The sequence below is a fragment of the Conger conger genome, chromosome 10, assembly GCF_963514075.1.
Source record: "Conger conger chromosome 10, fConCon1.1, whole genome shotgun sequence".
NCBI classification, from domain to species: domain Eukaryota; kingdom Metazoa; phylum Chordata; class Actinopteri; order Anguilliformes; family Congridae; genus Conger; species Conger conger.
In genome coordinates this window covers 4,422,861-4,447,500 of record NC_083769.1, presented here as the reverse complement: position 1 = coordinate 4,447,500, position 24,640 = coordinate 4,422,861, and the positions used below count along the sequence as shown (strand labels likewise).

General features: G+C 47.8%; 2 protein-coding genes across 2 annotated transcripts in view; both read right to left on the bottom strand.

The window, feature by feature from the left end:
• The window catches only part of slc26a6 (solute carrier family 26 member 6), a 22,674-nt gene extending 13,308 nt beyond the window's left edge, over window positions 1–9,366 (bottom strand). Inside the window, exons 1-7 of the mRNA XM_061257495.1 lie at window positions 9,241–9,366; window positions 7,016–7,152; window positions 5,701–5,813; window positions 2,646–2,785; window positions 1,250–1,360; window positions 583–746; window positions 1–144 (exon numbers count right to left, since the gene is read on the bottom strand). The exon at window positions 1–144 is cut by the window's left edge and continues 21 nt beyond it. Of these exons, the coding sequence (XP_061113479.1) occupies window positions 1–144; window positions 583–746; window positions 1,250–1,360; window positions 2,646–2,785; window positions 5,701–5,813 (672 nt within the window). The 5' untranslated portion in view covers window positions 7,016–7,152; window positions 9,241–9,366. The remainder of the gene's footprint in view (window positions 145–582; window positions 747–1,249; window positions 1,361–2,645; window positions 2,786–5,700; window positions 5,814–7,015; window positions 7,153–9,240) is intronic.
• Window positions 9,367–16,210: 6,844 nt separating this feature from the next.
• wdr6 (WD repeat domain 6) lies at window positions 16,211–23,628 on the bottom strand. The gene is made up of 8 exons (XM_061257923.1): window positions 23,405–23,628; window positions 22,519–22,623; window positions 22,300–22,410; window positions 19,680–22,176; window positions 19,380–19,457; window positions 19,119–19,235; window positions 18,185–18,291; window positions 16,211–18,072 (listed from the first exon to the last, which is right to left on the bottom strand). The coding sequence occupies exons 2-8, from the start codon at window positions 22,613–22,615 to the stop codon at window positions 17,069–17,071; spliced, it is 4,011 nt and encodes a 1,336-aa protein (XP_061113907.1). The 5' UTR covers window positions 22,616–22,623; window positions 23,405–23,628; the 3' UTR covers window positions 16,211–17,068.
• Window positions 23,629–24,640: the final 1,012 nt, after the last annotated feature.

The window sequence follows — 24,640 nt, the reverse complement described above, 5'->3', positions numbered from 1 at the left end:
CGACTGCGCCCCCACCCTGATGCCCGTGAGCAGGGGCAGCTGGTGCACGGCGACGAAGAGGGCGGCTGCAGTGGTGTAGCCCCTCACCAGGGGGCGAGAGAGCCAGCGGGACACACCGCCCGCCCCCAGCAGCCACAGCGCCACCTACAGGGGGGAGGACAGAGCGACACACGAACATGTGCGTGCAGCCACAAACACACTTACACACATGCAGTGTATGCACAAGCACACTGCAAAACAAGGGTTTTAGTCTTGAAATAAGATTTAGGATCACATATTCCTCTCATAAGTAGAAAATATTAACTTGTCTTAAGTTAATTTAATTGACAAGTGAAATTCTTACCCCACAGGCAAATTTTGAAAGGAGTCTTATCTCATTTGAAATATTTTTGCCTTACTTAGCAAAAAAAAGTCTTATCTCAATATAAGACTAAAATACTTGAGACACGTCTTATCTTAGTCTTATCTCAATATAAGACTAAAATACTTGAGACACGTCTTATCTTAGTCTTATCTCAATATAAGAATAAAATTCTTGAGACACGTACTCAGTCGAGCACACACACAAACCCCCCTGCTTACCTGTATCAGTCCTGACAGAAAGGTGAGCTGCGATGCCACTTCCACTCTGGCTGCATCCCCGTCACCGTCGAGCCTCTCCCACGACACCCCTTCAGTCCTGTTCCCCGGCAACACCATGTGTTCCGTCACCGTGCCAATCATGATGGCCAGAATGGCAAAAGTACCTGCCAATCACAAACACAGTTTGAGATAATAATGCAACAACTGTTAAAATTAATATTGGATTTATTGTTCTCGTCACATAATTCTCTACACACAATCATCGCACTGAAAAAACATTTTTGCTAAAAGTCTGTGATTCAACTTAACTCATTTTCTTTTCCTCTCCACAATATTCTCAAACTTTTTTTTATCATGTTATGTTATCACTTTAGCTGACTAGGCTATATCTACCTTTAAAATAGAAAATAGTTTGCTCAAAATCAAACTCGTAGCTCTTGTTGTCATTTTACCGAAAACACAATGGCACTGATGCTTGGCTCTGCAGTAAAAGCAGGTGCTTTGCCTGGAAAAGTTCAAATGTTGCTGTATTTTCTTCGTACTGATTAATTTCAATGAAAAATTTTCCCAAAATCCAGACTTTTAGTGGAAGTGGAGGAAAAGATACAGACAGACAGACAGACAGATGGGAGGGTACGGGGGGGGGTACAGGGGAAAACAAACTCACCCACTGAGATGTGGCGGGACGTCCCGAAAATGAAGTAGACCAAGATAGGGTAGAATGAGAAGTAGAGCCCAAACACGGGAGGGACTTTGGCCAGCAGGGCATTCGCCATACCTACAGAGCAGGGAGATGCTCAGGTGTCAGGCAGGTATGAGTGCAATGTGCAGGTGTGAAGTAGACCTAAGGCTGCTGGGTTTGGGACCAGCACAATTTAGGTTTGATGGAACCGGTGTGAGTCAAGTAGCTACAGCAAATACATTTGTCTAATCAAGTGTTTTTGTCATGCCTTTTTTTTCTCTCAAGTACAAAATATTTGCTAGTTTTAAGTTACTTTTTGCTTGACAAGTGAAATCACCTTACCCCATTGGGTGCGACTCTTGAAAACAGACATGATATTATTATGATACCGGATGTTAGTGTGTCTGTTTTCACTTCAGCCCAGTTCCCTGCTTTGCTACGTGTATTTGTTATTCTAAAAACTCATCAGGGTGCTTCTGGGCGTGGGCCTTTTTTATTTTTGTGCTGTGTCTGAAAAGCATGTGTCCAATACACTGAACCCATAGGCTCTACGATCTAATAGACGGAGGGCAAGAGGAGACGTGTAGGGACTGGCTACTGCAGTGGTGAGCTGGATTTGCAGGAGATTAGACTGGGTGGCTAACCATTAATCAAGTGGCTGGTTCGTGTTTGGTAACATTACAGTAGGTAGCTGCCATTATTAGCTGCCTGGTCATGATAGCTCAGTCCCACTGCACCGCGCTACTGCTTATAGTTTCAGGACATTTCACTGGATTACTTCTTCTCCTGAGCAGGGAGCTCATGCCTAGACCTCTGGACTTTCAGAAGACTTGAGCTACTGATAAAAATGAAAACGTGACAGTGAATTTATATGTTTGTTTATGTTAAAGAATTGTGCTTCCTTCCAGGCAGGCAAGCTACAGCAGACTGAAATACACTGGTATTAGCAGTGGCTAATATCATCACTAACAATATTTAGTTAAATACAAACACAAGTAAAATTAAAAAGCTAGCTGTGGAAAGCGATTACTGAAGCAGAGGTTTTACGAATCAGACAGCGGTTTTCTGAGCTCATTGCTATCACAACATAGTCTGCAACGGCCAGAATCATCTTGGGGGAGTTGCGGGCTGGGCTGGGAATGTTTACATATAAAAAACCCAAAAAGGGCCGCATCAGGGCCTGAAATTCTGCATAGTCTGCCTTTCAAGACTTGCCAATGGGAAGAATTTCACAAGCAAACATTTTACAAGCAAACAGTAACAAGCCAATATTTGTTTTTCTTGAGGGGAAAAAGATTTGAAGTCTCATTACAAGACTAAAACACTTCATATTGTTAAGCCTTTTTTGCATTGCAGGTGTGATTGAGGTGTGCGGTCTCACCCTGAGGCAGGTGCATGATGCCCACACTGATGCCAGAGACCAAGTCCCCGGCCGCCCATTCCCGAAAAGAGTAACGTGGGAGCCAGGAGAGGACAGGAACGCACCCCAACACGCAACGCTTCACCCTGGGGCCAGAGCACCTACAAGCCAATAACACAGAGTCTCTCACTGACACTCACTGAGACACAATGACACTCATACTGAGACACAATGACACTCACTGAGACACAATGACACTGAGACACAATGACACTGAGACACAATGACACTCACTGAGACACAATGACACTCACTGAGACACAATGACACTCACTGAGACACAATGACACTCACACTGAGACACAATGACACACACTGAGACACAATAACACTGAGACACAATGACACTCACTGAGACACAATGACACTCACACTGAGACACAATGACCCTCACTGAGACACAATGACACTCACTGAGACACAATGACCCTCACTGAGACACAATGACCCTCACACTGAGACACAATGACACACACTGAGACACAATGACACACACTGAGACACAATGACACACACTGAGACACAATGACACACACTGAGACACAATGACACTCACTGAGACACAATGACCCTCACTGAGACACAATGACCCTCACACTGAGACACAATGACACACACTGAGACACAATGACACACACTGAGACACAATGACACACACTGAGACACAATGACACACACTGAGACACAATGACACACACTGAGACACAATGACCCTCACTGAGACACAATGACCCTCACACTGAGACACAATGACACACACTGAGACACAATGACACACACTGAGACACAATGACACACACTGAGACACAATGACCCTCACTGAGACACAATGACACTCACTGAGACACAATGACCCTCACTGAGACACAATGACCCTCACACTGAGACACAATGACACACACTGAGACACAATGACACACACTGAGACACAATGACACACTCACTGAGACACAATGACACACACTGAGACACAATGACACTCACTGAGACACAATGACACTGAGACACAATGACCCTCACTGAGACACAATGACACTGAGACACAATGACACTCACTGAAACACAATGACACTGAGACACAATGACACTCACTGAAACACAATGACACTGAGACACAATGACACTCACTGAGACACAATGACACTGAGACACAATGACACACACACTGAGACACAATGACACTCACTGAGACACAATGACACTGAGACACAATGACACTGAGACACAATGACACTCACTGAGACACAATGACACTCACTGAGACACAATGACACTCACTGAGACACAATGACACACACTGAGACACAATGACACTGAGACACAATGACACTGAGACACAATGACCCTCACTGAGACACAATGACACTCACTGAGACACAATGACACTGAGACACAATGACACTCACACTGAGACACAATGACACTCACTGAGACACAATGACACACACTGAGACACAATGACACTCACTGAGACACAATGACACTGAGACACAATGACCCTCACTGAGACACAATGACACTCACTGAGACACAATGACACTCACTGAGACACAATGACACTCACACTGAGACACAATGACACTCACACTGAGACACAATGACACTCACACTGAGACACAATGACCCTCACTGAGACACAATGACACTCACTGAGACACAATGACACTGAGACACAATGACACTCACTGAGACACAATGACACTCACTGAGACACAATGACACTGAGACACAATGACCCTCACTGAGACACAATGACACTCACTGAAACACAATGACCCTCACTGAGACACAATAACACTCACTGAGACACAATAACACTCACACTGAGACACAATGACACTCACACTGAGACACAATGACCCTCACTGAGACACAATGACCCTCACTGAGACACAATGACACTGAGACACAATGACACTGAGACACAATGACACTCACTGAGACACAATGACACTCACTGAGACACAATGACACACACACTGAGACACAATGACCCTCACTGAGACACAATGACACACACTGAGACACAATGACACTGAAACACAATGACACTCACTGAGACACAATGACACACACACTGAGACACAATGACACTCACTGAGACACAATGACCCTCACTGAGACACAATGACACTCACTGAGACACAATGACACACACTGAGACACAATGACACACACTGAAATTGTACTTCTCTCTCGGGTCTTTCAGCGCACTTATCCCTGGTTATGGGTCTGCACTTTGCACTTTGTTGTATGTCGCTCTGGAAAAGAGCGTCTGCCAAATGCCAATAATGTAATGTTATGTAATGCTGTAATGATCCCGTCTGAGTAAATATACATTTAATATTGGGCTGGTACTTCTTACCTTGAATGTAGCGCTCTCAGGTTGAACATACCATAGGAAATTGTTCCAGCCAAAAAATGAGATTAAATGGAATTTTAAAGAAGTAATCGAGTAATATACACAGTGTAGTTTACAAATGGAGTCAAAGCATCACTGTCCAAACTACTCTTGGAGAAGTGTAGTTCATGATTTGAACCACAATTCAGAAATCCCTCTATTATGGTAAATGGTTGGCATTCATATAGCGCCTTTATCCAAGGTGCTGTACAACTGACGCTTCTCATTAACTCACTCATTCACTCACACACACACACACACACACACACACACACACACACACACACACACACACTCTTCTCATCGTGAATTCAGCCTATTATCTCTGGTTATTAAATCCCACACATAATTGCGGACTCTACTGCCCAACGAGTAATACTTTAATAACGATTATAAGTCTGTCAGAAACTCGGACATTCAGACGTTGTCAGACACAGTTAGACTCACAAAATGGTGTCATTAAATGTATGTGGCCTTCAGACTGTGGGCCTCAAGGATCAATACAAATAGTCAGAGCTTCTGTTTAAAAACATCTCGCGGGCACCGCCCACATCAGAAACAGAACTCTGATTGGCTGCAGGTGTAGGAGGGCCTGTCTGATTGGCTGTCACTCACCAGCTCCTGGCTTTCAGTCTATCCCATAGGGGCACCGCCCTCCTCCCCCTACGGCCCCCCAGGATGTCCAGCTGCGCTTCGTCCAGGACGGGGGAGCGATCCCGGGCTTCCATCTGTGAACCAGATGGCGGTGCGTATGACGGCTGTCTCTAACACACTCTGAGACCTGACACTGAAACAGAGCCTGATGGCTTCCACTCAAACGCCTGCAGTAGCTGTGACCAGTCACCAGCAGAATGCCACAACCAAACAGTATTTTGAGAATGTAACCATTTCTGCACGAGTCAGCATGTGCTTCTACTGACATGTGTCATTTCAACCATGGAAGCGTGTTTGACCGAGTGATTGTGTGGGCCTTGAACTCTGTTCAAAACAAAACATGTTTGCCCCTTACACAGCCCCACCCCCACGGTCCAACAGTTGCCGCAACATCAGAAGGATTCCCTATCATACTGCTAATGACATCGACAAAAGACGTTTCTTTATCCGCTACAATCATTACTAGCACACAGTGCACTTTATGGCAGGGCTATCACAAAACAAAAACAACCAATCACAGCCCTTGACTGGAGCAATCCTGATAGTCGTGTAGTACTGTGGACTCATATAAAGCAACTAGCTTCTGTTCACGAGCAGAACGGTACAGCCCTATCAGCGCACGTTTGCAGGTGTGTCCATGGATACGCACGTTCAAAGGGCAGGCAGACACTGAGGAACGGACCATGATACTTCCTCACACGGTCACCTGCTGTTCAAAAATGCTGAATTACTGAATGAAACAGTTCCACCAGTGGTGTGAAACTGAGGGGCCGCAGTGTCTGCAAGGTTTTAGTGGTTTCCTTTCAACCGGCTACAAATGAAGGCCAATCAATGACTCAAATGAACCATGGGTGCCAGGAAAAACCCGAAAACCAACAGTCACTGTGGCCCTCCAGGATTGGAGTTTGACACCTGTGAGTTACACTATACCAGGGGTGCACAGCAAGGGCCGATCCACTTCAGGGTTTTGTGCCAACTCCTGCTCTTAATTGTTTAAGTAGCTAAATAATGTCTTGATCAGACATTTGTATATGCACCAGCTGCAGACTAAAGATTTTACTCTGCTCAAGTACAGGAGTGAACCAACATAATTTATACAGCGGTCAGAAAAATTAATTAAGGTAATTGGTTGGAACAAAAACCAGCTGGCAGACCGGCCCCCCTGGACTGGGGTTGTGGGGTATACTTTGCCTGACTACCATGCACAAGGCTGTCCGGTGCATCAGTGTAGTTGTAGTTCTTATGTTCTGTGTGAAAGAAGGTGTGAGAATCTTACCTGTGAGTCGGTGCAAAGGACCGGACTTGGTGTTGTCTCCTCTCTTCTCCTCCAAATAATCTGAGCCACAGCCCAGTCGCCGTGGCAACAGACCAAAACAGTGGCAGAATGCCTGTGGGCCGAACCTCCAAAATGCACTGAAAATGATGCCAGAGATTCTAAATATACTTCTCTGCAAACCATGCTCCTACACAGTTACTTAAGTTTCCCACCTACATGCAGGTGCCACCGAGTTCACTTTTGCACAAACAGGCAGGCCTGTGTGTGTGTTTGTGTGTGTGTGTGTACAGGCAGGCCTGTGTGTGTGTGTGTGTGTGTACAGGCAGGCCTGTGTGTGTGTGTCTGTGTGTGTGTGTGTACTGTACAACCACACACACACGTGTGTGCGTGCAGGAACGGAGAGTCACAAGCTCTGCTTGTTTTTGTTTTCACCTTAAATTGAGCACCCAATTCAGACCAGGTGAAGTGAGTTAATTCATGAATTAGCAGTTTTGTAACAACAAAAACTAACATAGCCTGTGGATCTACAGGACCAAGGTTGCAGACTCTGGCACTACTGGTTTTCAAATGGGGTTCTAAAACCAGGATTAAATAATTTAGTACTAATTTGCACTGTCATTGAACTCATTTCACACCAGGGCCATACACGTCCGAAGCAGGTCCTGTTCTACTTTATACAGCGATGGTTTTGGACATTATGTATGATTGTATGCTATTTCGGACGCAGTCCATTTCAGACTAACAGACTAATCTGGTTAACTCAGTTAGCCACTGAAACAGGGCCTGGGGCCTCATATTCAAGCTGTGTTTTCCTTGCAGTCACAAGCGACTGTGCCTAAAAATGGACACATTTCAGCATACAGGAACTCAACATCCAACTTAAGAAATGTGGCGGTAACTTTTCGGTTGTGGCAAGTGATAATAACAATGAACATGAGATGAATTAAAATAGCTCTGCTAGTTTCAGCTCCGCTAGTTTTAGCAATGATCCATTACAACTGTCACAAATGTCAGCCATGTTTGTGAGCAAACAGAGAATGCCATGCATTGTCAATGTTAATGTTTGATTTTAAAAAAGGCACAGTAATAAATTGAATCTTTACTATAATGTCATTTGATTTAGGCCCTGTTTTAATTTGCACATGGCTATTTTTTATTCTGTTAATTACTATCATTACTATCATTACTATTTTACTGGAAGTGCATTATTATTATTATTATTATTATTATTATTATTATTATTATTATTATTATTATTATTATTATTATGAATGTTAAAGGAAATTGTGTGTGTTTTACTAGTTATGGATTTGATGCTATTAACCTGTGGAAGAACCTATGCACTTGTAAGTCATTGAATTAGAAACATCTGCCAAATGACAAAAATGTAAAATCTAAAATGAAATGAAATGAAAGTATTTTTCCAATTACCCAGATCTATCCATCCAGATATTTTCACTGAGATGTGACAAACTAGATTTTATTTTACTACCTTTTTAGATTGCAGTTTGAAATAATGGACCTCTTCTGTTTGCACAGACATAGTTAGAGAATACGAGCAAAAGAAATAGCTTTGGATTCAAATGTAAATGTTTGAGCTCTGTTGATGTTCGTGAGTAACTGTAGCGTTATATTTGGATAGAGATGTTGCTGTTGAGTTTATTTTTATGTAAATAGTTGGTGCACTGTTTACCAGACAAGGAGAGGCCCATAACATAAGAGGTCCATTATGTGAAATGCATCTAAAAAAGTTGTGAATATCTCAGCTGGAGAGACATAATACAAATATCTAGGATGAAATAAAAATCTGTTGCAGTGAAAATATTTTTAAATCTATTTGATTTAATCTTAATTCAATGTCCCTTATATTAAGATATACTGTATAGAGCTCAGGGAAACCAAAATGTAATGTCCTTGTTTGAGGACACAGGGTCTCAGGAGGTTAATTTCATTTTGGGGTGAACTGCCCCTTTCAGTCATATCCTATGAAACAACCCGAGTAACTTTCTTACCCTTACTCAAGCATTTGCATAGCATACTTTTACTTGAGTAATTATTATTTTGAAGTAACAATACTTTTACCTCAGTCTTTGGTTACTCTACCCACCAATAATACTGATCACAAAGCTTAGGTTCTAACTCTACCGGCTAGCGACACAGAAGCAAAAGGAATGCTGTGATCCTAGTTAGCAAGATACAAAGAACAACTAAATGAATTTGTTTACCTTTGAAGGTGGTGCCTTGGGCAGACCTTTGGACCGCGTGTTGCTAATTTAGTTTTTTGGCCTATATCCGGGGGTGCATCCGAATAGCTGGAAAGTGCAACTCCACTACCACCCTCCTCCTCTCTGTGCCCTAGAAACAGATCTTCCACTGTCCCATTTTTTAAGTGTGCAAACAAAATGGCTTTGACTACACCCTCCTCCACTCCCCCAACAAAGTGTACATATAATGTATGTTTTACATTTCTGGATGACTTCATCATGCTCACGCCCACATACTATGAAAACCTACAGAAAAACTGTTCAGATTCAGAATGCAGAGGTGGCGTGGAACTTGAATTGCCTCCAATTATGGAAAACTATTTGATCATTATTGTCACGAGTATCACCCTACCATTATTTTCAGGTGTCACCCTACCCGGAATGCAAAATGTCAATATGTTTTTGTGGTTCATATGCTACAAACATATTCTGCAATTTAAAACAGGACAGTGGGTTTATGTATTTGTTAGTACATAAAACCAGCATGACTGTTAATAAGCACGGCAGCTACAATTATTTCTGTAGCCTACGTAAACATGCCTGGATGAATTTATTCAACCAACCATTTCCTAATGAAATATTTATTGCCAATAAATTTGTTACAGTTGCTACAGTGGGAAATAATTGTTTTTCAATGTGAACAGTGCACTAGGGCGGCCTGTAGCGTAGTGGTTAAGGTAAATGATTGGGACCCGCGAGGTCGGTGGTTCAATCCCCGGTGTAGCCACAATAAGATCTGCACAGCCGTTGGGCCCTTGAGCAAGGCCCTTAACCCTGCATTGCTCCAGGGGAGGATTGTCTCCTGCTTAGTCTAATCAACTGTACGTTGCTCTGGATACACTCTGCCATTAATGTAATGTAATGTAATGTAATGGTTCTGCGCTTGAATTGTGATAGGCATCATTTCTGCCTGTGGGGTGACGTTCGCGGTTAGTCCCCGACAGGGAAGGTATTGTGGGTGGGAGCACAATTCAGGTGAAATTATGGGGGAGATGGTACAGCGGAGCAGGGATAAAAGATAAGCGTCTGGGAGAAAATACATTTCCCTTTTCTTCTCTTTGATTTTGATTTGATTTTATTTTTATTTTTCTCAAACCATAAACAAGACATAATGAAAAACACAATTTGTAATATCACCAACTACATTAAGATAAAAAACATTCAAGTAAAATAAAACAAAAAATAAAACAATAAGTTCGAGAAGGGACAGGATGAAGCCAAGGCTTATCTTGTCCTGCCCCCTCTATGACAAGTTTATATTAGAAAAAGTAGTAAAAGTCAAAATGAATCAAGTTTTCTAAAAAGTTATATATAAATAAAATAATCCATATATAAAAGTAGAAAGAAAAAATGTAACATTAAGAACAACTCTATCGTTCCACATACTTATCTATTAAATATAGCTTATATTTGAATTTAAAATGTGTGATGTCATTACACATTTTTATTTCCTCATCTAAATCGTTCCATATTCGAACCCCACAAACTGAAATACACATGCTTTTCATAGTAGTACGGATAGTAGGATGTTTGAGATTGAGTTTCCCTCTTAAATCATAGGTGTCATCTCTTTTATTGAATAATCTTTGAATGTTTCTTGGTAAAAGGTCTTTCCAAGCTTTAAACATGATTTGAGCAGTTTTAAAATTTACTAACTCCGGAAATTTCAGAGTGTGTGACTTTAAAAACAGGTTATTTGCATGCTCACAATACTCAGTGTTGTGTACTATCCGCATGACTCTTTTTTGCAATGTGCAAATCCTGCATAAAGTGCTTTTGTAAGTGTTTCCCCAAATTTCAACACAGTATGACAGAAAGGGTACAATAAGTGCACAGTACAAGGTGTGTAAAGTTTTCTGATTGAGGATGCGTCTTGTTTTACCTATTATTCCAATACTTCTAGCAATCTTTGAGCATAGATATTTTACATGAGGTTTCCAGCACAGCTTGTGGTCGATTAAAACTCTTTCTGTAAAAAGACAGATGAAATGCATGCCGCATCAATGACTGTGGAATATACTGTGCATGTTCAACATGACTGTGAAGTGTGTCAAGTGTGTCAAGCAGTGGTACAGGGGGAGGGGGGGCTATGTATGAAAAGGATGTCATTCCTACACGGATCACCCAATACGGATGTAAATACCCTCAAATTAAAGTGCCACTCTATAACTTAACCTCATAGTCATTGTTTAACTTCATAACCAATGTGCTGGAGTACAGAGCCAAAGAAAACAGAAATTGTACCACTGCCCAAATACTTATGGACTGTACTGTGCATGTTCAGTAGCGACATCATAACTCTGGTATAAAGCTGTATTCAGCGGCATTATCAAGGACTGTGTATTCAAAGAGCCATTGTACAAATCTGAAGAGGAAGTTATAGCTAAGCAAGCACACATATAATACTCAAACTATATTTGATATTTATACAGCAAATGGCAAACTCAAGTGGATAAACAAAACGCAAGAGATGGGGAACATCAAACATTTGCCTATTGCAGTTGGATAGATACAGCATGTTTCACCAGCACAGAAGATACACCATGTCAAGAAATGAAATACCTTTTTTTCATATTTGATACCACACCTACATCTGGTGACACAAAATGTTGAATTGTGGTCAGTGTCCATCTATATGTGTGGTTCAATAGTGGTCAGTCCTCTGTGTCATTGATTGAAACGCGGCCCGTCATTTTTGTGTGTAGTACTGTGGTCAGTGCACTTAGTTAGGGGTACACTTAGGAAGTAGGAAATGGCGAGCACTGCTGGGCTGAATGGCCAGTTCTCACCATTACCTTATGTTATGTTATGTTATGTTATGTTATGTTATGTTATGTTAGTTGGATTGTAGTCAGTCATCGGTGAGCACGGTCAGTGGTCTGTGCTTTTGGTTGAGATGTGGCCAGAGATCTGTATGTATGGCTAAATTTTGGTCAGTGGTCTATGCATTGTGTTGAATTGCGGTCAGCAGTCTGTGTGCAGGGCTGAACTGCGGCCTGTATGAGATCTGGCTCATGCGGTCAGTAGTGGATCTGGTGCATGCGGTCAGTAGTGGATCTGGTGCATGCGGTCAGTAGTGGATCTGGTGCATGCGGTCAGTAGTGGATCTGGTGCATGCGGTCAGTAGTGGATCTGGCTCAAGCGGTCAGTAGTGGATCTGGTGCATGCGGTCAGTAGTGGATCTGGCGCATGCGGTCAGTAGTGGATCTGGTGCATGCGGTCAGTAGTGGATCTGGTGCATGCGGTCAGTAGTGGATCTGGTGCATGCGGTCAGTAGTGGATCTGGCTCAAGCGGTCAGTAGCGGATCTGGTGCATGCGGTCAGTAGTGGATCTGGCTCAAGCGGTCAGTAGCGGATCTGGTGCATGCGGTCAGTAGTGGATCTGGCGCATGCGGTCAGTAGTGGATCTGGCGCATGCGGTCAGTAGTGGATCTGGTGCATGCGGTCAGTAGTGGATCTGGCTCATGCGGTCAGTAGTGGATCTGGCGCATGCGGTCAGTAGTGGATCTGGCTCAAGCGGTCAGTAGCGGATCTGGTGCATGCGGTCAGTAGTGGATCTGGCGCATGCGGTCAGTAGTGGATCTGGCGCATGCGGTCAGTAGTGGATCTGGTGCATGCGGTCAGTAGTGGATCTGGCGCATGCGGTCAGTAGTGGATCTGGTGCATGCGGTCAGTAGTGGATCTGGCGCATGCGGTCAGTAGCGGATCTGGTGCATGCGGTCAGTAGTGGATCTGGCGCATGCGGTCAGTAGTGGATCTGGTGCATGCGGTCAGTAGTGGATCTGGCGCATGCGGTCAGTAGTGGATCTGGTGCATGCGGTCAGTAGTGGATCTGGCGCATGCGGTCAGTAGTGGATCTGGCGCATGCGGTCAGTAGTGGATCTGGTGCATGCGGTCAGTAGTGGATCTGGTGCAGCAGCAGGGAGAGGTGGCGCATGCGGTCAGTAGTGGATCTGGCGCATGCGGTCAGTAGTGGATCTGGCGCATGCGGTCAGTAGTGGATCTGGCGCATGCGGTCAGTAGTGGATCTGGTGCATGCGGTCAGTAGTGGATCTGGCGCATGCGGTCAGTAGTGGATCTGGCGCATGCGGTCAGTAGTGGATCTGGCGCATGCGGTCAGTAGTGGATCTGGCGCATGCGGTCAGTAGTGGATCTGGTGCATGCGGTCAGTAGTGGATCTGGTGCAGCAGCAGGGAGAGGTGGCGCATGCGGTCGGCCCTGCAGAGGGGAGACTGGTGCAGCGGCAGCTGGAAGAAGGAGAAGGTGAAGCTCCGGGAAAAGCTGAGTTGGGTGACGGGCCGCAGGGCCAGGAGGCGGGGCCCGCGGGCTGGGTGGCGCTGGGGGAGGGGCTTGCGCCTGCCCGCCCTGGAAACCTTCTTTGGGTCCTGCAGTGGGCTGGCTGTGGGGGAGGTGGCATGGCTCTCCACGATGACTTCCTTACAGGGAGAGGGGGGTGCGTGAGGAGGAGGGGGTGCAGGGGGTGCGGGGGGAGCGGGGGGAGGTGGGGGGATGCTGGTGAAGGAAGACTCCGACAGAGACAAGCCCCCCCAGGGGGTCATGGTGTCAGGGTGCCCAGTTGAGGCCAAGGCTGGAGGGGCGCGCTTCCTCCTCCCGGCCTGAGGGAGGCGCTGCAGGACAGACTGGGTGGGTTTAATCACTGCAAGCCACAAGAAAAAGAAGAGTGTTAGAGCTTGTAGTCCTAAAACCCAGAAGTGAGTCCGCATTCTTGAGCCGTGTCATGCTGGGCTGCATCTCGCAGTGTGTTGAGTGGTATCTCTGCTTATTGCATCATGTTGCAGTGTGGGGACAGGCAAACCAAAACAAACACTTCAGACTGGAGTAAAACTGCTTGATGTACTTCTTGTTCATCCAGTTCATGATGACCACGGCACGTCTCTTTTTTTGGGGGTTTTCGACAGCCTGGTAGACGTTCAGTTTTGTCTCCTACTTAAAGCCAGTCCTTTCCCACACCAAGTCACGTAGATGGCCAAAGGCTGCACTAGCCTTGACAACAGCTTCATCATCTTCATCATCTACTTCCAAGGTAAGTAAACTTGTCAATAGCTGAAAGCTTTTGGTCATTCACAAAGATGGTGACCTCAGTGTAGGGTTTCCCAGGAGTTCACACACACACACACACACACACACACACACACACACACACACAAACATTCTTTCACATACTGCAACCTGTTTTTGCAGCCAACTGGTTGACATCTTGCAGTTCTGCATCTGTAGTTTGGATAAAAGCGTCTGCTAAATAAAATGTGATGTAATGCTTCCCACTCTTTACCTGGGAGTCGGGTGTGAAAACCTGTTCAGGTAATTACTCAGGAGACAGAGTTTATGATCACTGGAAGTCTGGCATGCAGTTATACCAGTTGTACCAGTGTCCAAATGTAACCAGTGTTCAGAGGTTTCAGGTGCGTTGACATACACAGGTTTTACAGGTGTGTGTGTGTGTGTGTGTGAATGATATTTATCATGCAGTAGAAATTGCAACATCCATCGTCCACACGGGGAACATGCCATAATATCTAGATTATACTAAAGGCCATGATTGACATTTCAGAAATGGGAAGATAAAATAAAATTGTCTTTGTGGTTATTGTTTAATTGTGTTCAGTCATCTGGCTGAATCACTCAGTGGTAATACCTCTGGTCCCAACAGTGTCAGATGTGTGTTTTTAATTGTGTTCAGTCATCTGGCTGAATCACTCAGTGGTAATACCTCTGGTCCCAACAGTGTCAGATGTGTGTTTTTAATTGTGTTCAGTCATCTGGCTGAATCACTCATGGATAATACCTCTGGTCCCAAGTGTCAGATGTGTGTTTTTAATTGTGTTCAGTCATCTGGCTGAATCACTCAGTGGTAATACCTCTGGTCCCAACAGTGTCAGATGTGTGTTTTTAATTGTGTTCAGTCATCTGGCTGAATCACTCAGTGTCAGATATGTGTTTTTAATTGTGTTCAGTCATCTGGCTGAATCACTCAGTGTCAGATATGTGTTTTTAATTGTGTTCAGTCATCTGGCTGAATCACTCAGTGTCAGATGTGTGTTTTTAATTGTGTTCAGTCATCTGGCAGAATCACTCATTGGTAATACCTCTGGTCCCAACAGAGTCAGATGCAGGGCGACACTGTAGTACCTGCTGATCACTTCTGTCACATTGATAATATCACCGTGGTAACCTCATTACCTGCTGTTCTGCCTGAAGAGCCAATCGGAGGGAGCCTGTCCCGTGACATCACTGGTCTGAAATGAAGCAAGCACAATGCTTAATAACACTGTCTTTCCCTCTATGGTACACCGGATGAAAACTAGTGTAATGTACAAGTAAAATTAGTAACAGTCAGGAGTATTCTGTCCTGACAGTATAGTATTCAGAACTCACAATTGACAGTGAGCAAGTATTCAGCACTAATAATGGTTGTGTATTAATTTCAAACTGATTACTTAGGAACAGTATTTGCCACTGATATTAATGGTTACTGTATTCAATACTGGTAGCATGTCACGTCAGTTTTCATCAATGACAGTTCTCACTAGTTAACAGTGATCAGCGTTCACATTTAAGACAGCACTTGTAGTATTTGGAGCACTCACCCGGAAAGTGTGACCTCTCTAACAGAAATTGGATGGAGGGATGAAGCTGGGATCTCCGGATGGGTTTCAGAGTCTAGCAGCCCAAGAAGTAGCCCGCACCCCACTCAAGGAATCCGTCAGAAAGAGTGGAATATGACCAACCTCTTTCCCTTTCTCCCTCTCTCGTTCTCTCTCCATTCAGGACTGAGCACACAGACTTAGACATACCATCAGACACAAAGACGTGAGACAAAAGGCAACTTGAAACATCATCAAATATGCATGCTGATCTGAGGGCCCCACACATTTACATAACCGCACACACACAGCACTGAGCTGCAATCTACACGTGGAAAAATTATTTATTTCAGTTACAAACTATCAACAGTAATACCAGCACATGGGAGTCAAATATACATATACACCCAGAAACTACACCACCACCTCCCTGTGACTTGTACTGGTCTTATATAATAATATTTCCAGTCCATTAGTTCCTGGGTTTTCAACAGGTGGTCCATGGACCATGACCATGTCACGGATCAAGTGGAAAACATACTCTCACCTTGTAGTCCCAGCCCTTTATATGCATGTACAGTGAGGTCCGTAAGTATTTGGACAGTGACACAATTTTAAAGGGCTAGCACAAAATTTTAAAGGGCAGCAATTCCCACACCGTGCTCTTCATACGGAGTGAATCATGTCAGAATCATACAGCCCTTAAACACTGTCCAAATACTTACGGACCTCAGGGTATATCCGTGTGTGAGATCTATCTGCATGTGAACGGGATCCTTAAATGTGTGTGTGCGTTCTGTTTGTGAGTCTGTGTGCGAGGGACCAAGATTCATCTCCGTCTTCAGCGGTTTGCCAGAGCCGTCCGGGCCAGCTGTGTACGGGGTCCACTGCTTCCTTTAATCTGTTCATTTCTGAAGATGAACTTTAATGGTGTACACATGCCCCTAGATTAGGCTTAAATTTGAGAAAATGTAAAAAAAAAAAAAAAAACACACACAAAAAAAAAACATTGATTCCCCTCCTCAATGAATTGAAACAGATGTCCTCACTTAAGAATGAAACTAAATATAGCCTTTGGAAATGGACATGGAAAAAAATATAGAGGACATGTAGTTGTAGTTCCTCGGCAGTAGTTACAGCCCTGACCTCTGACCTCTACCCTCCCACACCTGCCTTTCTCTCCCTCACTCCTTCGTCATCCCCCCATTCTCTCCTCTGATTCGCAGCAGCTGTAGCCCCTGACCGCAAACCACCGCCCAGACTCCGCCCTCCTCTGTCCAGACTCCGCCCTCCTCTGTCCAGGCTCCGCCCCCAGTCCAAGCCACCATGCCTGCTGCATCGGCCACGTGCGAGAACAGTGCGCCCAACTGCTGAGGGGCGGGGTCTGAATCCTGTGGGGCGGGGCCCTGTAGGTGAGGGGCACGTCCGTGCTGGTGAGGGGCGGGTCCATGCTGGTGTGGGGCAGGTCCGTGTCGGGGAGGGGAGGAGCCATGCTGGTGTGGGGCAGGTCCGTGTTGGTGAGGGGCGGGTCCGTGCTGGTGTGGGGCAGGTCCGTGTCGGGGAGGGGAGGAGCCATGCTGGTGTGGGGCAGGTCCGTGTCGGGGAGGGGAGGAGCCATGCTGGTGTGGGGCAGGTCCGTGTTGGTGAGGGGCGGGTCCGTGCTGGTGTGGGGCAGGTCCGTGTTGGTGAGGGGCGGGTCCGTGCTGATGTGGGGCAGGTCCGTGTCGGGGAGGGGAGGAGCCATGCTGGTGTGGGGCAGGTCCATGTAGGTGAGGGGAGGAGCCATGCTGGTGTGGGGAAGGTCCGTGTAGGTGAGGGGCGGGGCTGCTTAGCTGCCAGAGACACACGCGTTGGTCGGGGGAGGTGGAGACCAGCAGGCCAGGACCCAGATGTTGAAGAGCAGTTAGCGGGGCAGCGTGAGCCAGGGGCACAGTGGACCGTGACAGCATCTGCACGGATACAACACCGCCCTCTACCTCCCGCTGGTGGAACTGCAGCCTAATGTTAGCCACGGACAGCTGCCCGTCATCCCCTCCGCTTGCCACGGTCATCCAGGCTGCTTCCTGCTCCCCAGGCTCCGCCCCCTCTTCCTTCTCACGCCCCGCCTCCCCCCAAAGCTCCTCCCACACAGCCAGACTGTTCACCCCACTCTGATGGGCTGTCGCTGTAAAGCAGGGACTGGCAGGACCTGTGGAAACACAGGAAGTCTCATACATGCCGACACGTATTTACACAATGACTCGGCCCAATTCTGCCACACACCAAGCGCACACAAAGGAACAGTTTTGTGCTGTGAATACCGTTCCAGGTGAGGTCAGCAGTGGAACTGGCTCTCCAGGCTGGGAGTGTGCTCATATCCCACAATGCAACACTTCCATCTGTAGCCCCGCTGAACACAAACAGCCTCCTGAGAGAGAGAGAGAGAGAGAGAGAGAGAGAGAGAGAAAAAGAAAAAAAAAAGAGGGAAAAAGAGGGAGAAAGACGAAAGAAAAGAGGGAGAGAAGAGGAGGTTTGAGAGAAAGTAAGGGTGAAGGGTAAGAAAGAGGGAGGGAAAGGGGGGTGAGGGCAGAGAGGATAAGGGAAAGGATGAGTCAAAAAGCAAAAAACCTTCATTCTCTTTTTATTATTATTATTATTATTATTAGAGTTCATTACTCTGCGTGTGAAACGTGCCAAAATGATCAGTATCTGTCAGGATTACGTATTACTTCACAGTTTGAAGTAATAACACTGAGTTCATTAGTTACTAATTTCTGTCAAACTAGTTACACAACTTCTTCTGCTACCTGTCAGATAACATTTACTATGCTGATAACAGGACAAAAGGACAAGGACTACAACTCTTTTACAACTGCTTGTGTAAGTTATATAAACATATCATTTTGGCATCAACTGTCTTTCCTGACATTTTATTTTATCCCTGAGATTCTAATGTACTGTCACTTTACCCCTGGCCTGATACACGACCAACAGTGACTCACAATTACTGTCACTATCAGAGGATGACACTTATTTCAACTATCACTGCTACCAATGAAGCTCGCTGTACAATGAGCAAAATGCCGCACGGAACACATCCCGCACTGAACACATCACACACTGAACATATCACACACTGAACACATCGCGCACTGAACATATCCAAATCTAAACACAATCCACACTGAACACATCACACACTAAACACATCACACACTGAACCCGCACTAAACTCAGAGAGCCATCTCTTCTTACCGATTGCCCAGGGGGTCCTCCAGGCAGCAGGGGGCGACGCTGAGCACACACCGCTGGTGATGGAAGCTCTCCCAAAGCAGCTGGACCTTGCCCTCCGCTTCACTCACAGAGAAAACTCTATGGTGGAAAGGATGGGGAAACGGAGGGAGAAGGACAGAAGGAGAGAAAGTGAGGGATACGTAGAGGAGGGAGGGCGAGGTTAATTAGTTCTGGCTGCTTTGTCTCAGAAATCAAAATGAGGTCCAACCGTCCACAACCCACCTCACAGCACCATCACTACAGGCAACAGCCAGGAGGACCTCCGCTGTCCCATCATGCAGCACTGCCAAGGACATGTACCTGCAACCACAGATCCTCAATCCAATTCCACATACATCTCATCATCCCACACAGCGCACAGGGATTCAGGACCTTTACTCAGCACATGCGGGATAAAGAATATTTTTTATTGATGATTCACACATGTGCCCGTGCCAATGACGCACATTTTAATTTGACAGAGAAAGTGTACGGTAGTGTGAGTGAGAGTACACGGGGTTGATCTGGCAGTAAAGGTAATACCTGGTCTCAGGGTCCATTTTCACAGTCTTGTGCCGGTTCCGCCTTCTTTCCCACTGCTCGTCCAATCGGTGGCTGGCCACCTGGATCACCTGACAGGTGGGCGGGCCGAGCTGCGAGCCCCCACCAATCAGCAGCCGGTAGCACTGCAGCTGAGCCCTGCCCCCGGCCGAAACCAGCAGGGCGGAGAGGGAGTCCTCCCGTCCGTCAGTCTGGCCGTCCGTGCGGGGGACAGCGGCGAGGGCCCGCACGCTGGAGATGTGGTCCGTGATGACGGACAGCACCGCCACGTCTCCGCTGGCTGGCCGCAGCGCCAGCACGCTCAGGGTGGTGTCCTCTCCCCCGCTCGCCAACACCTCCCAGGGCCCCGCCCGGCCCAGGCGGCACACGCAGCCCACGCCCCGGCCGTGAACGCCCGGCTTCAGGCCCCAACCGTCCGGCCCCCGTGGGTCCCGGGAGGCCGGCGTGGCCAGCACCGAGCCCTGCTTCACGAACACCAGGGTCCCGGAGCGGGGGCAGTAACTCCAGGACCGGTGGCCGCCCCCACAGGCCACCGAGAGCAGCCGCTCCTGCCGGGCGGGGTCCCACATCTCGAAAAACACAGAGTGGAATCCCAGAACCGCCATCCGCTCGGCCTCCCGGCCCTCCTCCGCTCCCAGGAACAGGACCCTCTCCACCCAGTCCATCCCCCTGCAGGCCCGCTCCGCCCTCAGGACCTCCAGTCTGCTCCCGTGCTCCACCCTCAGCTCCCGAACGGAGCCGTCCCTCCCGCAGCTGAACAGCGCCCCCTGGTGCTCACACACCCACGTCACGCCCTGCTTCCCGTGCACCCCAAACAGAGTCCCAACCGGCTGCAGCACTCCTGCCTCTCCTTCTTCTCCCTTTCTTTTATCTTTTTCATCCTCCTCTGGCCCTCTGTCATCCATCTCTCCCTCTTTCTCTCTCTTAGCTGGCTGTCTGTCTCTCTCTTCCCCCTTCTCCTGTGTCTCATCCCCCGCTCCGTCTCCGTCTCGCCGGTCTCGGTAGAGCAGGAGGGAGCCCCTCCTGTCTCCGCAGAACCACAGCGCCCCCTCTGGCCGGGGTAGGAAGGTCACGGCAGTGAGCCAGCGTTTAGCGCAGGAGGGCAGGAGGAGGGAGGGGAGGGGTGTGGCACTAACGGCCAGGCCCCGCCCGTCAGACTCCACCCCCAGGCACCAGCGATGCACCCGCCCCTCCGCACCTGAGGCCAGCAGATAGGCCTGCTCCCCGTCAGGCCCTGCCCACAGCACGCTGTGCACCTTCCCCTGGCCCGCTGAGAGGCGTACCTGAGCGCCGGGCTGAGCCAGGGGGAACACACACAGCGCCCCCTTCAGGCTGCCCACAGCACACAGCCCCGCCCCGCACCCTGTGACCCCGCCCGTATTCAGCACCTCCATCACATTGTAGGACTGGAACTCCGGGCCCCCGGCCCACACCAGCCTCCAGCCTCCCGCCTCCTCCCACAGGTACACCTCCCCCTGGTCCGTGCTCAGCACCACCCCGCCGTGCCTCCAGCCCCCCGGCCCCACCACACGCACCACCTTGGGGCAACCTCGGCCGGCGAAACCCAGGTCCACCAGAGCGCGGGTCTCAGGGACCCCCTCTCCCTCCTCTCCCTCCTCCTCCTCATCCCCCTCTTCCTCCCGCACCCTCCAGAGCCGGACCCCCCCATCCGCCCCGCCGGTGGCCACCCACCTCCCCCGCCCCTCCCCCCCCTCGCTGAGGGCCAGGGCCCGCACCCCCCCGGCCCTGTGGCCCTTTAGGGATCGCCGCACCGTCCCACTCTCCCAGTCCCACTGCAGACAGGCCCCGTCCTCCCCCCCGCTGAACACCCGGCCGGGGGAGAGGCGCACGGCGAAAACGCGGGCCTGGTGCCCGTACAGCACCCGCAGGCAGGCCGGGGCGGGGGCCCCACAGCCCGCGGCCCCGCCCAGGGGCCCCACCCCCCACAGCCGCACGCTGCGGTCGTCAGACGCCGAGGCCAGCCAGCCCCTCTGCCGCTGGTACGCCAGGCTGAAGATGACCCCGCTGTGACCCGACAGACGCCGCTCCACCGGAGCCCTCCGCTCGGCCCCCCGCCCCGGCTGGCCCCGCCCCTCTGCCCCTCCCCCTCCGGGCCTCCACATCACCAGCTGGTTGAAGACCGTCCCGCCAACAACAACCATGTGATCCCACCGTTGCCCCAGCAACAGAGCCGAGTACAGCAGGCAGCCCTCCTGGCAGGAGCGCAGCGCTGAGCTCCGCCCCGTCCCCGCCTCCAGCAGGAGCACGGCATTGTGGGCCAGGGCCACGGCCAGGAGGGGCGCTGCGCCCCGGAGCCAGCGCACGTCACGCACCCAGTCCTGCAACTCCTGTATGGGCCCCAGGGCCTGGAGGCAGGGGGCCCCGTCCCCCGACTCCTTAAAGCCCACCACCCTCACCGCTTTCCCCCCAAACACAGCCAGCACCGCGCCCCTGACCCCCCCAGACCATCGCCATGGGGACTCCTCCTCCTCTTCCTCTTCCTCCTCGGAGAAGGCCGTACGCCCCCCTTGTTCCTGTTGCCCGGGCGATGCCTCTAACTCCTCCTCCTCGTGGAGAGCGGTGCACGGCGCCCGGCTCCGTTGCCATGGATCCGGGCGGACGCCGTGGACGCGCTGGTTCCGGAGCGCGGTCAGGGAGACGCAGGCGTGCGGCCGCACCCCGAGGCTGTAGACGGACAGGACCGGGCCCTCGCCTGCCACAGACAGACACCAGCGCCGCGCGTTAATCCCGCCACTCTCTCTCTCTCACTGGCATTTACATTTAAGGCTTCATTTAAGGCCTGCCCCGCCCCTTCCCTCACCAGCCAGTAGGTAGTCCTCCCCCAGGAACTCCAGGGCTGTGACAGGGGCCACCAGCATTACCGACTCCATTACTGTGTCACTCCTCCTGTCAGTCATCTTGCACTCTGACACACACACACACACAGAGACCACATCATGTTTACCACTTTCTCAATATTGATGATCTGCTGCAGCTCACTGTCCACATCAGACGATTCATAATTATTTTTAAAAATTAACTTAAAATGTGTAGTAATTCAGTATTTAAATTTTATGTAAAACTAAAATGCTTGTAACTTTATAAACTTTGACTTCTTGTTTCATACACGAAAAATACATGATATAAATTGGAATACAATCGAGACATATTATGACCACACTTAGAACAGCTGAGTAAAGATTTTATAAATTACTCTAGTTACATCTTCAGGACTTAAGTGTTTGCTATCATCCATGCGAATCACTGTAACTTCGTCATCTTCCGTACGCCTTCATAAATAAATCCTAAACTAGTCGGCTACATGAACAGATAGGCTACAGTGAAAGGCAGCTGCCGTTGTGCTCAAAAAGACTGAACCACGTGTTTACGGTGTATTGAGTACTGCTGCCTCATCTTAGAAATCTTGTTTATAGCGTGATAGTGTGATATATAGAAGGTATTTCGCGGTTAGTGTCTCTGGATATATTTTTGGTTCTTGCAGTAGGAAGAGAAAGAAATGAATAGTCTCTGCATTGGCAAACATCAGTGTGTAGCACCGACAACGTGCAGCTCTGTAATGCATACGGATACACAAAAGTTAGTGTGATATGATTACGTGATTCTACATGGCTACCGGTATGCTGATGATATCATGTGAGCTAAAGGTAAAAACATTTATTCGGTAATTCGCTGGTTGCGATACTCACACGACAAACCCCCACGACACATAAGACTACTTTCTCAATAAAACCAAGTACCTGTGCGCTGAAAATGCGTACAGTTTCATTTTTAGTCACCTTGTCTAACAACGAAAGTAGCTGTTCGCTAGGTTTGATGGTCAGAAAGGTACAACGGTTAGGACAACGATTGTATTTGGACATCACACACACTGCTACGCGAAATAAACAACCACGTTACTGTAACTTCACATGTTTCCCCATCATCAAGATATACTGGAGACAGCTTCCGCTTACCGGTTCCATGGATTCCTATGGGAGCTGATCACTGTCGCATGAAGCCAGTTCATGGAAGCGGCCATGTTAGTCTATGAGGCGTTCTTGGCACCAGCGCATGCGCATTAGGAATTTATAAATCTTCTGTTGTGCGGCTCTCCGTGGGACAGTTGTTTGGTCATTATTTAAAAATGTAATTTAAAAGTACTGACAAAAAAAGTATCATTTCGCCCGGGTAAATTAATCGTTTTTAATCGACTTCAATGGGGGAAATTTGCGTTTTGGCATCTGAGGCTTAACTGCAATACCTCTAGTGTCCACTGGAGTTTCCGAGCTTCAGGGGAAAAGTCAAACCCTGGTCCCCAGTTATCCACAAACTGACCTCATGTTTCCCATTATCCAATCAGAACCGGTTACTTTTCTATTTACACGAGAGGCGGACCCTTTTCTTCTTCATTGTAGTTCATACTGGGAATATACTGACTCACAGATTAATACCGCCATCTACTGTGTTGGAGTATGTAAAATATTGAAGTACTTACTCAAACTGAGTGTTATAAACTGTATAAAAATATGATATGATAGCCATACTGAACTACACTGAGCTTGACCCAATAACCCACCTTGTGTTAGTTCTGTCATTTCTAATTAATATTATTTTGTCGAAATCAGAATTTCTAGTGTTTCTGCCAAGGTACAATATAGTACTCCTTTAACGGACATATTGGACATTTCTGCTTCATATTTTCCATTCAGCCCTTGTAATAAATAATCCTCCTACATTTTCCTGCTATATATACACCTTGATGGCAGCGATGGTTGTATGCCATAAAGACATCTTTCGTTCTCTGTATCACTCTGCATTGTTCATTATAGCCCCTCAAATGACAACCTTGTGCTCTTCTGTGGGTGACCCCCTTCACCAGTACGCTATACAACTATATAGCTATACAAGCACATTCCCGTAAAGACCCTGTGAAATATACAATA

Excerpts from the sequence above, each read along its gene's own strand:
- wdr6 (XM_061257923.1), bottom strand. The coding sequence starts at position 22,615 with ATGACTGACAGGAGGAGTGACACAGTAATGGAGTCGGTAATGCTGGTG. Across the intron at positions 22,177-22,299 it reads CGTCCGCCCGGATCCATGGC|CCCCATGGCGATGGTCTGGG; the intron begins AACGGAGCCGGG and ends AGGAGGAGGAGT. Across the intron at positions 19,458-19,679 it reads AAAATGGACCCTGAGACCAG|GTACATGTCCTTGGCAGTGC; the intron begins GTATTACCTTTA and ends CTGTGGTTGCAG.